This window comes from Anguilla rostrata, chromosome 7 (assembly GCF_018555375.3).
Source record: "Anguilla rostrata isolate EN2019 chromosome 7, ASM1855537v3, whole genome shotgun sequence".
In the NCBI taxonomy this organism is placed as follows: domain Eukaryota; kingdom Metazoa; phylum Chordata; class Actinopteri; order Anguilliformes; family Anguillidae; genus Anguilla; species Anguilla rostrata.
The window spans coordinates 6,633,989-6,646,570 of NC_057939.1; the positions used below are offsets into that span (position 1 = coordinate 6,633,989).

General features: G+C 42.9%; 1 protein-coding gene and 1 long non-coding RNA gene across 4 annotated transcripts in view; both read right to left on the bottom strand.

Moving 5' to 3' along the window:
- Positions 1-6: 6 nt before the first annotated feature.
- On the bottom strand, positions 7-2,039 carry LOC135258889 (uncharacterized). Of its 2 annotated transcripts, XR_010331120.1 has the most exons (5): positions 1,500-2,039; positions 640-699; positions 415-479; positions 208-285; positions 7-82 (listed from the first exon to the last, which is right to left on the bottom strand). It is a non-coding gene; the product is annotated as an uncharacterized LOC135258889 (long non-coding RNA). The 2 variants fall into 2 exon arrangements; XR_010331121.1 differs by lacking the exon at positions 640-699 and having other exon boundaries at positions 1,500-1,701.
- A 1,121-nt stretch (positions 2,040-3,160) lies between these two features.
- Positions 3,161-12,582, bottom strand: part of tmcc3 (transmembrane and coiled-coil domain family 3) — a 53,970-nt gene continuing 44,548 nt past the window's right edge. For both annotated transcript variants that reach the window (XM_064342553.1, XM_064342552.1), the window contains exons 2-4: positions 10,719-11,704; positions 10,155-10,290; positions 3,161-9,544 (exon numbers count right to left, since the gene is read on the bottom strand). In XM_064342553.1, the coding sequence (XP_064198623.1) occupies positions 9,242-9,544; positions 10,155-10,290; positions 10,719-11,704 (1,425 nt within the window). In that variant the 3' untranslated portion in view covers positions 3,161-9,241. The remainder of the gene's footprint in view (positions 9,545-10,154; positions 10,291-10,718; positions 11,705-12,582) is intronic.

Here is a 12,582-nt window from a genome sequence, read left to right on the forward strand (position 1 = left end):
TTCGTTTACCTTTGTCTTGTGCAATGATATTATCAACAATTTCTCTAGCCCGCTTCACTCCTTCCTCTGCCTCTGGGGTCAACTAAAACACAAATGAATTTGTCGGCAACATGAGCAAATGGAACAGATTTATTTCAAAAAGCGAGAAACAGCCAAATATATTTCACTTTTTACTCATGGATTTTTTAAATATAAAGCAATGTTCACCTTTATCCTGAGGAGCCCCTTTCCCAAGCTAATCAGGTCTTCTGTAGTGAGACTGTTTCCATCCAGGGCAATACACTGCTGGAGATGTCAAATCCAGAAGACACGTCTTACAAACGGCACATTCATTAAAAGCGAAAGTATTATAGACATAAATTAATACATCACAGACTACAGTATTATGAGAACAGAAATTCTGAAGAAACTCACTTTTTGCAAAGCCATGGTTCTTTGGGGGGTTGAAGATAATCCAGAGGTTTGATGTCTTTAAACGACTGCAAGTGAAAAACAATATGTTCATTTTATTTTGCTTATGCAAAAAAATTATTTCAATGTCTCATGATTAACTAAAGGATATCCACGATTGGTCCTAGAAAAATAAAATGTTCCACCTTAACTTTATCTTCAGCTCAAATTAAATTAAAACTTTCATACCTGGACTTCAGGTGAAAGTATGCAATAAATTACTTGAAATCCTGTCCCTTTGAGAAGTGCCTGGTTTCAACACATACCATAAGAAAGCGCATGTAAAAATGTGTGAACCAAACAGGTTTTGTAGGTATTCAGATAATTTTATTGGCACTATTTCTCCATCAAGTTGTATAATGAAAGTTATGTCATCACTGGGAATGCTCATACAGTCATTCAGCAAACCAGTAAATCATAAAGAGAGTGACATTGTACTGTACTGCACTGTACTGTAGCATGCAGACATGCTAGCACAAGTATGGAGATAAATAAGGTTTCAATATTTACCATTACACTGATCTGTTTTAGCTTGTTAAAAACTGTGGTACCATATTTCATATTTTATAACCACCTAGCTTCATGCTCGCAGTATGTACAAATGTAAGTACACATGCCAACTTATTATGGCTTTAGTATACCGTCACAGTTTGCCTAACAGTCAAGATTTCTTTGTGTGTCAGCTGATAATTTACAGGTAGTAAATTACTAGCTTATGTATAGATGGTTCTTTTTGTCTCCGGACCCCTTCCCAGATCAAATAACTTGCTAAATTCCCCATGGCTGACACTTCATACAGACGACATGAATTTGTTGCAGGTGCCAGTTTTTCTCTCTCTCTGTTTTATGTGTCTTATATTTGTTTTGAAATCACAAATGAAAGTGAAATACTTCATTTGCAAATCACAGATATAAGGTAAATATTTGAATTATGAACATTGACATAATTGTAATATGTATATCTAAATACATGTATTCATTTTAGGACAAAATATGGAAAGTAAACTTGTAAAATTATTTTGAAAACAACTTCATACCTTTCACCTTACCTTTTCAAGCCACAGGTATTTTCCTGCTGTTTCTCCAGAGGGCTTATCCAGATAAGTAGTGCAGAACCATAACTTCACATCTATATATACGGTTCTTCGGTCAGGTGACATGCAGAAAAAGGATCCACCCAGTTCCTGAAAGAGTCACCATTGGGTGCTTCTGAAAAATTGCTCCTGGCGGTTTTTTCATCCAGCAGTAAACAACATTTTCTACTTTTTTTAGTACCTGTGACATGGGTTGTACTGGGTGAAAAGAGCTGAGGCACCTTGACGTGCGGCTCCTGACAAAGGAACCCAGGTGGAAATTCCAGCTTGGTTCCAGAACTGGTCCAGGTGGTCTTAGGCTGGTTTCAAACTGGTCCAGGCTGGTTTGGAGATGGTCAATTTGGCAATAAGATGATTTCCTCCGGGGTGATTGATATCTTTAAGTCAAGCATGTTTTCTGTTACAATTAGGTTTCATAATAGCAAACCCGAAACACCTCCAAGATGATATCTCTGCTCAAACATTTGTAAGTTCAAAGAATAATCAACCCTACAGTGACACTTGGCTAAAAGTGTTGAGACTGGAACATCATGATAATATTTGACTGCTGATTGTAAATATTCCTGGCTCAGTGAATTTTTGAGGAGGTATTAGGTAATTCTTTGAAAAGAAAATGGTTCTGTGGAAGTAACTGGTTGGACAGGCCAAGCATGTTTCAATCAATTTAGGTTACTACACAAGTTTGAGGATATTAAGGAGGAAAAACTCTTACGTAACTTAACTTACATATCACTGGTGAATTCTGATTGAATGTATGCATATACTCGTTCTAGAATTTTGAAACTGCAATATCATATTTTATAGTGCCTATAACCCCCCTGTTATATTTGTGAATCAGTTATGTTCCCAGATCAATTTTGACCTGGTATGGTTTAACCACCTCCCCATTGTCATGAGAAATATTTTGCATTCCAGTTGTATTCTACCTTACTTACATTCTAGTCACTCATCTACAACTATGAGATTGACATTGACTTTGGGTTTTTCATTCTTTACAGTACATATAAACCTGATTTATTGCATAGCGCACGGCTCAGTTTCATAACCTTATTGATTAATGGTAAATGGACTGCATTTATATACAGTAGTGCTTTTATCCAAAGCGCTTTACAATTGATGCCTCTCATTCATCCATTCACACACACACTCACACACCAACGGTGAATGGCTGCCTTGCAAGGTACCAATCAGCTCATTGGGAGCAGTTAGGGGTTAAGTGTCTTGCTCAGGGACACTTCAACACGCCCAGGGCGGGTGATCGAACCGGCAACCCTCTGACTACCAGACAACTGCTTTTACCTCCTGAGCTATTATATTTATACTATTACGCCACGATAGATGTAGGATGTAGGATATATTTGCCACGATAGAATACATCCATCCATCCATTATATAGACCAGCTTATCCTGGGCAGGGTCGCTGGAGGTGCTGGAGCCTATCCCAGCATGCATTGGGCGAGAGGCAGGAATACACCCTGGACAGGCTGCCAATATCGCAGGGCACGCTCACCATTCACTGACACACTCATACCTAATGGGCAATTTTAGAGTCTCCAATTAGCCTCTTCAAACTGTTGGATCGACAGTTTTATCAAAATGTACAACTGACAACCAGATAAATTAAGAAATTTACTGAGTTACAACAAATATTCACGTCTAATCTAAAGACAAGTTCTGCTACCTTAAAACAATTGACAAAGGTTACAGAAATGAGAAGTCACACAAGTAACATATTTTGGTGTTTGCTAAAACTCAAATGGTAACACAGTTCATGAACAATTTTAAATATTGCAAACTGGATTAAAAGGGAGATATTATGAAGTAAATTTTTAGTCTCTATACAGCTTAGAGGAAAATCCTCAAACTAAATGAAACCTAGCAGGTCTTCCTCTCCCTCCTCTAGATTTTAGATCTGCTGGTATTCATTAGCTAGCAGTTCTGACTGATTGAGGACTGATTGACTTCTCACTTGAAGAAAAAGCAGGCATTCCCCAAACCCTCGGCACCAACTCCATGACACTACAACTTAAATCACCATCTTCGTGTTAAAGTGTTACATTTTGACCGTTGGCTGGAAGTGAGCATAAACCAAAGCAAGCAGATATGTTTCAATGGTATGAGCTGTAATAGTGTATACTTTCATGGTGTGCTACTAAAGGGTGTTGAGAAGAATGTGCCAATGTGAGTCAAGTCAAGTCAAGTTTATTTATAAAGCACATTTAAAAACAACAGAAGCTGACCAAAGTGCTGTACAATGAAAAAGACGCCCAATATGAGTAATTTAAGACGCCCAAACTGACAAAAGATCAGCACATCTCAATAAAATTTGCATTATGCAAAAAAAATGTGTTTATTGTTATTATTTTACATATAAAATGATGTTGAACAGTCAGTTACGTCAACATCAGTAGGTATTGTGAGCCTGGTCTCGTTACGTTCCAGGTGAAAATTTCATCTTGGTTCAAGCCCTGCTTTTTCAGCTGATTTTGCATAATACTTTCTGGCATGGGAATATTGTTTGACTGGTCTGGTGCCATTATTCATGTAAATCAAGTGAATCATGTATGGTCTCCTATATCGTAAGTTGCCCTGGATAACAGCATTTGCTAAATGAATGCATTGTAATCCCTGGTGGAGATTTTAGCTACCAAGATGGAACCACCTGGATGTACAGTAGCTTCTGCTCAACCTTACGGTGGCTCTGAAGTCCAAAACACAAAAACAAAAAGAAAACGCAAAAACAAAAACTTTCAGCCCAGAGGTGCAGATGCAACATACAAAAACAAAAAGGAGTGGTCCTGAGGTGCAGATGCAACATACAAAAACTAAAAACATGCAGCCCTGAAGTGCAAAACACAAATACACAAAGAAAATGCAAAAACAAAAAGGAGCAGCCCTGAGGTGCAAAACACAAACATACAAAAACAAAAATGTGCAGCCCTGAGGTGCAGATGCAACATACAAAAACAAAAACTAGTAGCCCCGAAGTGCACGGTTGCACTTCAGGGCTACTAGTTTTTGTTTTGTATGTAAATTTGTTTTGTACAAATTTACAATCAGATCGCTTGTAAATTTGTAATCAGGCCTCACTTCAAGCTTAAGAACTTAGCCATAGATTTACTGGCGGGAACTAGACTTGATGCTCATGGCTGCGGGTAGCAGCTATTTTATGATCCAACTGGATTTTATTAGACCCGTGTTTGTATTTTTCATTTCCAATGACCTTGGTTAGGCACTAATTGCATGTCGCTTTGGATAGAAGTCTCTGCCAAATAAAATGTATTCTACATTAAGGGGGCAATATGCATTTTCAGTTATATTTCATCAACTATCGCCAGCTCCAAAATAATGCTTTTTTTTTCTTTCTTTTTTTTGCAATTTCCTTAGAAAGCCAAGTAGCTTTTGTTGTAGTGCTGGTAGTTTACTTAGTGACATCCCACTGTCCCCAGGGAGGGGCGCCATGGAAACCAGCATCAACCAATCACCTGAGGGAAAATATGAGATCACTGCTTTTTTCCCCCTCTTGTCATTACTACACCACTGATTATGACTGTGCAGGGCTACATCCAGAAAATAACTTCCCCGCTGATGAGGACTGAAATTACCCACTTCATTTCAAAGGATGATTCATCACCAGCTGGGCCAGGTAATGCATTAACAGGGCTTTTCAGAGTGACGCTTGCCATTCTTCCTGCAGTGCCGTGATCCCATTAGGCACCATTTTATTTCACATGTAATGCTGTATCATTAATCCATTATTTAATTAGTTCACATTTTAGCTCATCACAAGTAACATCAGTGAGTGTGCCGTATGAGTGAGTGAGTGAGTGAGTATTGGCAGCAGAGACAGGAAGGAGATAATATACCTTTGATGTTCTGCACTTAATTAGATGTGTTGACCCCTTTGGTGCATGGCAAGGCATGGCACCTTACTGGTGAGGACCCAAATGCCATTGTTAAATTTGGTAACAGTGCGTCAATGTGACATACACACTAGCACAACATTTTCCAAAAGCAATCCAACTTTTATTTAAATAAAATAAGCACACACTTCAGGCAAACTTTATAAAAGGAATGGGATTTATTTACTGTTTGAAAAAAGTTTACCTGGAACCCAAGGTCCAGATTTCCCCGAGATGTACAAATCCATTTCCATGAGGAAAAAAAATAATATTCCTGATGCTCAAGCCACAAAAAAAACAAACAAAAAAAAAAAAAAACAAAGAAATAATATTCCCTGGGACAGATTTAATGCGAACATTGACCAAACTGGCCAATCACTGTATAAAAATGAAATGACACAACCAGACAGCCCGGCTTTGAGGCCTGGTTTACCCAATAGCGCTGTGGCACCCAACCTTGTTCCTCAGGATCTGAGGTCCTGTAATTTTCCATTCGAACGCTAACAAAGCGCACCACGTCCAACAGCTAGAGACCTCTCGCTGGGCTGCTAATACGCAGAGACAGGCGTGCCGAATCAGAGTTGAAATGAAAACATACAGGACGTTAGATCTCCAGGAACAGCACTGGTCACCACTGCTCTAGGACCTTTAACAATATGCATACGGGCGCATAGCAGCCATTGATTCCCATCCTGTGGAACGTAATGTCAACACCACACTCAATGAATCTGAACACACATACACATACAAACAAAAAGAGCAATAAATCACAGATATGACAGATAGAGAGAGTCAGTATAGGCAGAGGGGAAAGGCACCAACTCACAAATCAGTGGGGCAAAAGAAAAAGAAATTTGCCCACAAAACAACTCAAGACAGGACACAACAAACCCATTCAAAAAGTACACATTCATTCACAGACAAACAGCACTTCACCTAGACTTGTCCCACCCCCCAAAGGAATTGTAAATCAGATCTCGGCTGAGAAACAGCACCCAGAAATGCCTTTCTCCAGGCAGAAAGAGGAGGTGACATCAAACACAAACAAGGTACTCAACAAATAACATGAGAGCACTGTTGAACAACAAGGCGAGAGTTCTCCAAATCTGGAACATCAAAAAGCCACCATGTTGACATGCTCTGAATCTAGCTTTAAAAGGGTGGTACAAAAAGAAAAAAAAACCCTCAATAACATCATGTTGATAATCCAACACAAACAATGTCAGAGATTGTGAAGGGATAAATAGAAATAAAAACTTGCTCTATCTATAGCCATGAATCATCTAACTCAGGAGTTTCAAAATTGAGGTCTTGCAACCCACCAAGGGAGGGGGGGATTCCTCAGCAACATGGAAAACTATTGTCCTTTTGAAAAAAGTAAAATTATTATTATTATCATATTATTTACCCTTTCAGATAAAATAAGCCTAGTATATAAAAACGTTGTTGTGCATACCACTGGAAATATTTTCCCATGGTAAATACATTTGTGGCATAGATCCATAGTAATCGATATCCAATTTTAGACAGTTATTAGGCAATATTGGTTTATCCATTTGAACCAAGTTATAATGGAGGGAATTCTCAGACAGTGGAAAGCTATTTTCGGGGGGGGGGGGGGACCTGAAGTCATTAGTGAACCCCTTAATCCAACACGCAATAATTAAAGACTTAGTAGAAGGGGCCTGGCAGCAGACTGATCTCATCCACAGACATCCCCAAACCTAACGAGCTGAAAAGATGAGTTGAGCGGGCCTCGCATGCATGGACAATTCTGTCCGCAAGAAGTCCTGCTTCCGGCATCGGCAACTACTGCCTCTCGACAAGGAGAGAGTAACGAGGAAGTAGAAATTATGCGAAGCTAATCAAAAAAAAAAAAAACAACGAATCAAAACCGCCCCAAAATCTCACTTAAATGTCGGAGCCGCATGGAACCGGCTGCTAACGATCCCTACTAAAGAACCCAGAATCACACCAAACAACAGTACCAGGAGGAATAAAGGTCAACCCCATTTGCTATGGTGGAAACTGCAGTCAAAATATTCACTACAATAAATTTCCGCTGTAGATTCTAAATGGATAAAACCAGCAGGTGGGTGTCACAATGTGCAATTAAAATGCCTTTAAATGAGTTTCATTTTAATTAGACACATAATGTCCGTTAGATGCATCATTTTTAGACTCCTGGATGCCACCTAATTAGTCACATTTGTCGGTAAAGCCAAGCCTGTCTGTGGTGAGGTCAGCTAATGAGTCTGCCTCTAGCACAACTAAAGCAGTTAATCTCCTCAAGTTCAGTGTCCACACGACAGTCAGTTGTACACATAAAATGAAATTCAGACTGTAAACACACATAAATAACCAGTATCCAATGACTTTCAGCCAGTAAATATACAAATGCAGCCAGAAACATAATGACATTAATTACACACAAATACGGGTATTGTGATGACAGCGAATACTGCAAATATACACAAACTGCAAAACCAGTGTCTGAATGACAATTAGACTATAAATTGCATACATACAACCTGAATCTAATGGCATTCAGATTTTCATTGCATGCACTGGACCAGTATACGAGAGTTTGAATCAGAACACTCAGACTATAACAAACACATAGATCGCACACTTGAGAATTTCTGTTAAATGGGGAAGCAGCTAAAATCTCCACATTCCCTGGTTTGCAGCCTGCTAACCAGCTAAGGCTGCTCTCTGATCTCTTCTGCCTGATTTTAAAAACGCTTTCCGTCTTCCGACCCGTCACCTGGATTATTCCTGTGGGGTCCGTCCACTCGTAGTCTCGTCTCGTTATCACACCGATTATCAAACGTTCAAAACTCGGCTCGGCTGATTCTGATTCTCGTGCGTTTATGTCCGACTTAACGATCTCGCTGCATCTTAAGACAAAACAGGGTCATTAAAAGAACATGGCTGCTTAACTTCAAAAAAAAATAAAAATAAAAAACCTAACGAATGTATGAGAATCTCAAGTCTCCAATACTCCAAAATCCTTAAGATACTGTCAATAAAAAAGACATTAGAGTTCCACACAATATAATTTCAGAGGCCCTTGCGATTCCACTGATGATACCTAAAAGTTATATGAGCCGTCTGGACAAACACTGGACTTTCCACTTTCCTTTCATTTTCGCAAAACAAGATACATCCCCGTCACAGTGGTGCTCCGCATTTCACTTCCTTCCTTGACCAACCGAGAGATGTCCAACCAGATAGAGTCTCCTTCAGGTCAAGTTAAAATACGCCTCAGAGACAAAACAGAACAAGGAAGAGGCTGTGTACTTGTCAATGAAAAACAAAAAAATCACAAACATGCACACCAATTCCTATCCCTTTTTAAAAAATTAAAAAGAAACAACTAATATATTGCACTTTTTGACTGGTCCTACGTAATAGACGTGTGGGTTACCATAATTAGATACAGTAAGCACATAGTTTGGCAGAAAATGCTACACGCGGTGTGGACAGGGAAAGGCTCAGCAAAACATGAAGAAAAACAAAAATTTTAATACACGAAAGAAGTTTGCCTTCTCAAACAGTGAAGTCCAAGATTCTGGGCTCAGAGCAGACCAGCCTCAGTCAGAAAGTCACAGTGACAGTTTGTTGTTCTCCTCAACAGACGAAAGCCAGAGTCCATCTCTGTCGGCTAAGCAAAAAAAAAAGAAAGTAACAGTCCGTAGAGCTTGCTCCAGGAGTCTAGGGCGTCACAATGGAGGGGAAAAAATCCCAGACGCGGCGCCCGTCGACTCCCCCCCCGTCCCCCCCCGTTCCCCCTCAGCTGGGCGCCAGCATGCGCTCCAGGGCCGGCTGCAGGTGCTCCCAGTTCTTCCAGAAGACGGCCAGCAGCGCGAAGGCGACGCCGGTGCCGAGCACGTGCAGCCGGCTGCGCATGAGCGGCGTGGTGAACCTGGCGACCGTGGAGACGCACACCAGGATCACCGTGACGATGGCCAGCATGACGTTGATGCACTTGCCCAGCAGCGCCTTGGCGTCCGTGCCCTCCCGCTGCACCACCTGCTGCTGCTGCTGCTGCAGCTCCAGCTTGGAGATGCGCGTCTGGCAGGACTCCAGCACCTCCTGGTGGAGGAACGAAGAAGTGAGCTGGATTTCTTTTCCGAGGTTTTTACTACTCAATTCACATGGGCCTGGTTTCAATGAAAGCTGGTCCTTAACCCTTTAAGAGTAGGTTTTTTGGAATGTTTTTGTTTAATTCTGAGTCAGTGCTCTAGAACACCATTGTGTTCAGTTGCCAGTAGTGATTGCTACATCCGCATTAGAATGTTCAGTTAAGAACAGTCTAATCATGTATTTGTGATCTAACACCTCAAAGGGTTAAATGACTGAAGTGTTTTTCTGCAAAAAAAAAAAAAAAAATAGTTTTGCTGGTTCAGAATTTGCCAAAATGAACTCCTAACAAACAGCAAGCATATGGCACCATTACACTGAGGAAGAGCATGCGGTAATATTTTAATCTTTACCTTCATCTAAACACACGCTGAAGACAGATATTTCACGCTGTCTGCAAAGTATCACGCATGCTCCCCTCAGGAGACCAATAAGCAATTCGCAGAAGAGGGTGAGGGTGACTGCTTCAACAGCCCCGTGTAGCAAAGGCAGAAGCTAGACTGGGAAATCAGTCAAATGACCACAGGCCACTATCAGCCCTGTGCGTTCCTCCGCGGGTTACCTGGATGTCTCTGGCACGCTCGTACGCCTGGTAGGCAACCTTCTCCTCTATGCTGGCCAGCTCCTGCTTCAGGTTGGTGGTCTCGTGCTGATGGAGCTCCGTCAAGTCACTCAGCTGGTCCTCCAATCTCTCATACCTGAGAGAGAGAGAGAAAGAGAGGATGAATACTGATCAGCCTGGATGTCAATAAAAGAAATTGAAACGTATAGAAAAAATCACCTTCCGGCGTGATTTCTGTGACGCCCCTTAAGTTAAAAATGAAAAAGGGCTGCTTGAATACCAAGGGGGAATACAACTGACGATGTACAGGTCATATACAAAATGAGATGAACCAGGAAGTAAAAATATTCAATTGTTCCCCCTGATTTGACCCACCACATATCTGCACTCTCACACTTTCACGTCTTTCAGCACACCAGTTCCCTCGCATGAACATGCATATACACTTATGAAAGTGCCACTGGCTCATGCGGACGAAGCCTTTCTACAGCGCCCATCCTAGAGCGTTACCACAACAACAAGGCTTTCGCTACAGCGAAGGGGAGCACTAAAGGGCAGACTGGCCTGTATCGCTCCTCCACGATGGTCTGCGTGATGAAGCCGTAGTCCCGCTTGAACTGGGCCTTGAGCGCCTCCATGTGGTCGGCCAGCTGGGTCTGCACCTCGCGGATCTCCCGCACCTCGTCCAGCAGCACGGCCAGCTTGGCCGGGGCGTCCTCGGCCGCGCCGCACGCCGGGTTGCCGTTGCTGTCGGCCGACACGGACGAGGAGCACTCGTCGTCGCTCGGGTACTTGGGCTTGGCCACCGTGGTGGCGCTGCCGCTCAGGGCCCGCCCGCCGCCGTCCGGGCGGAAGGACGAGGGCGGGTCCAGCGAGCTCTTCATGTGCGCGATGTTGTCGGCGCTGCCGAACTTGTTGCGGATCAGGTTGGCGAACTCCCGGGACTTGTTGAAGAAGAAGGGCGGCGAGAGGGAGACGCCGGGCCCGATGGTCTTGACCTTGTCCAGGCAGGGGTGTCGACCGCTGCCGCTGACGTCCTTCAGGCTGTCCTTGAGGCTGTCCTTCAGACTGTCCTTCAGGCTGTCCTTCAGACTGTCCTTCAGGCTGTCCTTGGAGGACTCCTTGGCCTCCCTTGCGGAGGAGGAGCCCTTGGAGTTGGAGGAGCCGTTGCTCTCGTTGTCCCTCATCCTCCGGTGGTACTGCTCCAGCTTCTTCTGCAGGTGCGCGATGCTCTGCGCCGACTTCTGGTTCTTCTTCTCGAACACCTGCTTGATGCGCGAGGCCTGCTGCTTGTCGGCGCTGTTGACCAGCTTCAGGTACTCCGCCACGTTCTCGTCGCGCGCCGTCTGCTCGATCTTCAGCTGCTCCGTCACCTTCAGGATCTTCTGCTGGAGCCCGTCGATGCCCAGCCGGCCCCGGTGGAAGTCCAGGCCCAGACCCAGGCCCGGGCCCGGGCCGCCCGAGGAGTCCAGGTCCAGGCTGGTTTCCGAGCCGCCGCGACGCATCGGCACCGGGATGCTGAGGACGTTGCCATCGCCGTTCCGGTCAGCCTGCGGCAAAAAAAAACAAGAGAGAGGAGGACACCGTGAGGATCGTAAAACCGCACCCGGCTGCTAAAGCGTCAAAAAAAAAAAAAGAGTCCACAGCACAGGCCTGTAGATGCACACATTTGAAGCACAACGTCCAACCGTTTTAGTGATTAACGATTTTAAATATGACACGCGTTCTCATTTAAAAAATCTGTTTATCTTACTTCATACTCCCTTATGAGAGCGTAAAAGAACACTGTCAGTGACACGAGAGCAACCTGACAGGCACACGGTCCGTACCAACAGAACAGAACTCACTCGTACAGAACCAAGTAACAGTCCGGGTGGATTTTATGCAGTTTACAGTACAGTGACTGAGCACCTCCCACTTGGTAGGGTAGGGGGCGCTGTTGTATCTTAGAACAAGGGACTGTATTAATGAAACATGTTCAGGTTCCAAAGAAAGGGGTGCATGTGGTCAGAACAAATCATGCTTAATTTTAATGTTAAATTCTAGGCGTTTAGCATTAATTCAGGTAAAGTACCACACTCAAGAGCATTATGGAAATGTACCAGGGAATTGAACCTTCAACCTTGCAGTTGCAATCCCAGTTCCCTGTTACACTGTCCCCACCTTTTTTAAACACTTCCTTCATCCTTCACAAGAGCTTAAAGTATTCATAAACTCTAATTTCCATTTCACTCTGTGTTCTTTTCAGCCATTATGCCAGCAAAGTGGCCTTGAAGAGATTTCATATTCATACGCTTATTGCACAGAAAACTACAAGCGCAGTACAAAAGCAGTTTTGAATTGAACTAGAAAAACATTTTTACTTCTGTAAGTAACCCAACTCAACACCATCAATGGTTCAGTGGCATTGTGCCTTTCATCATATGCC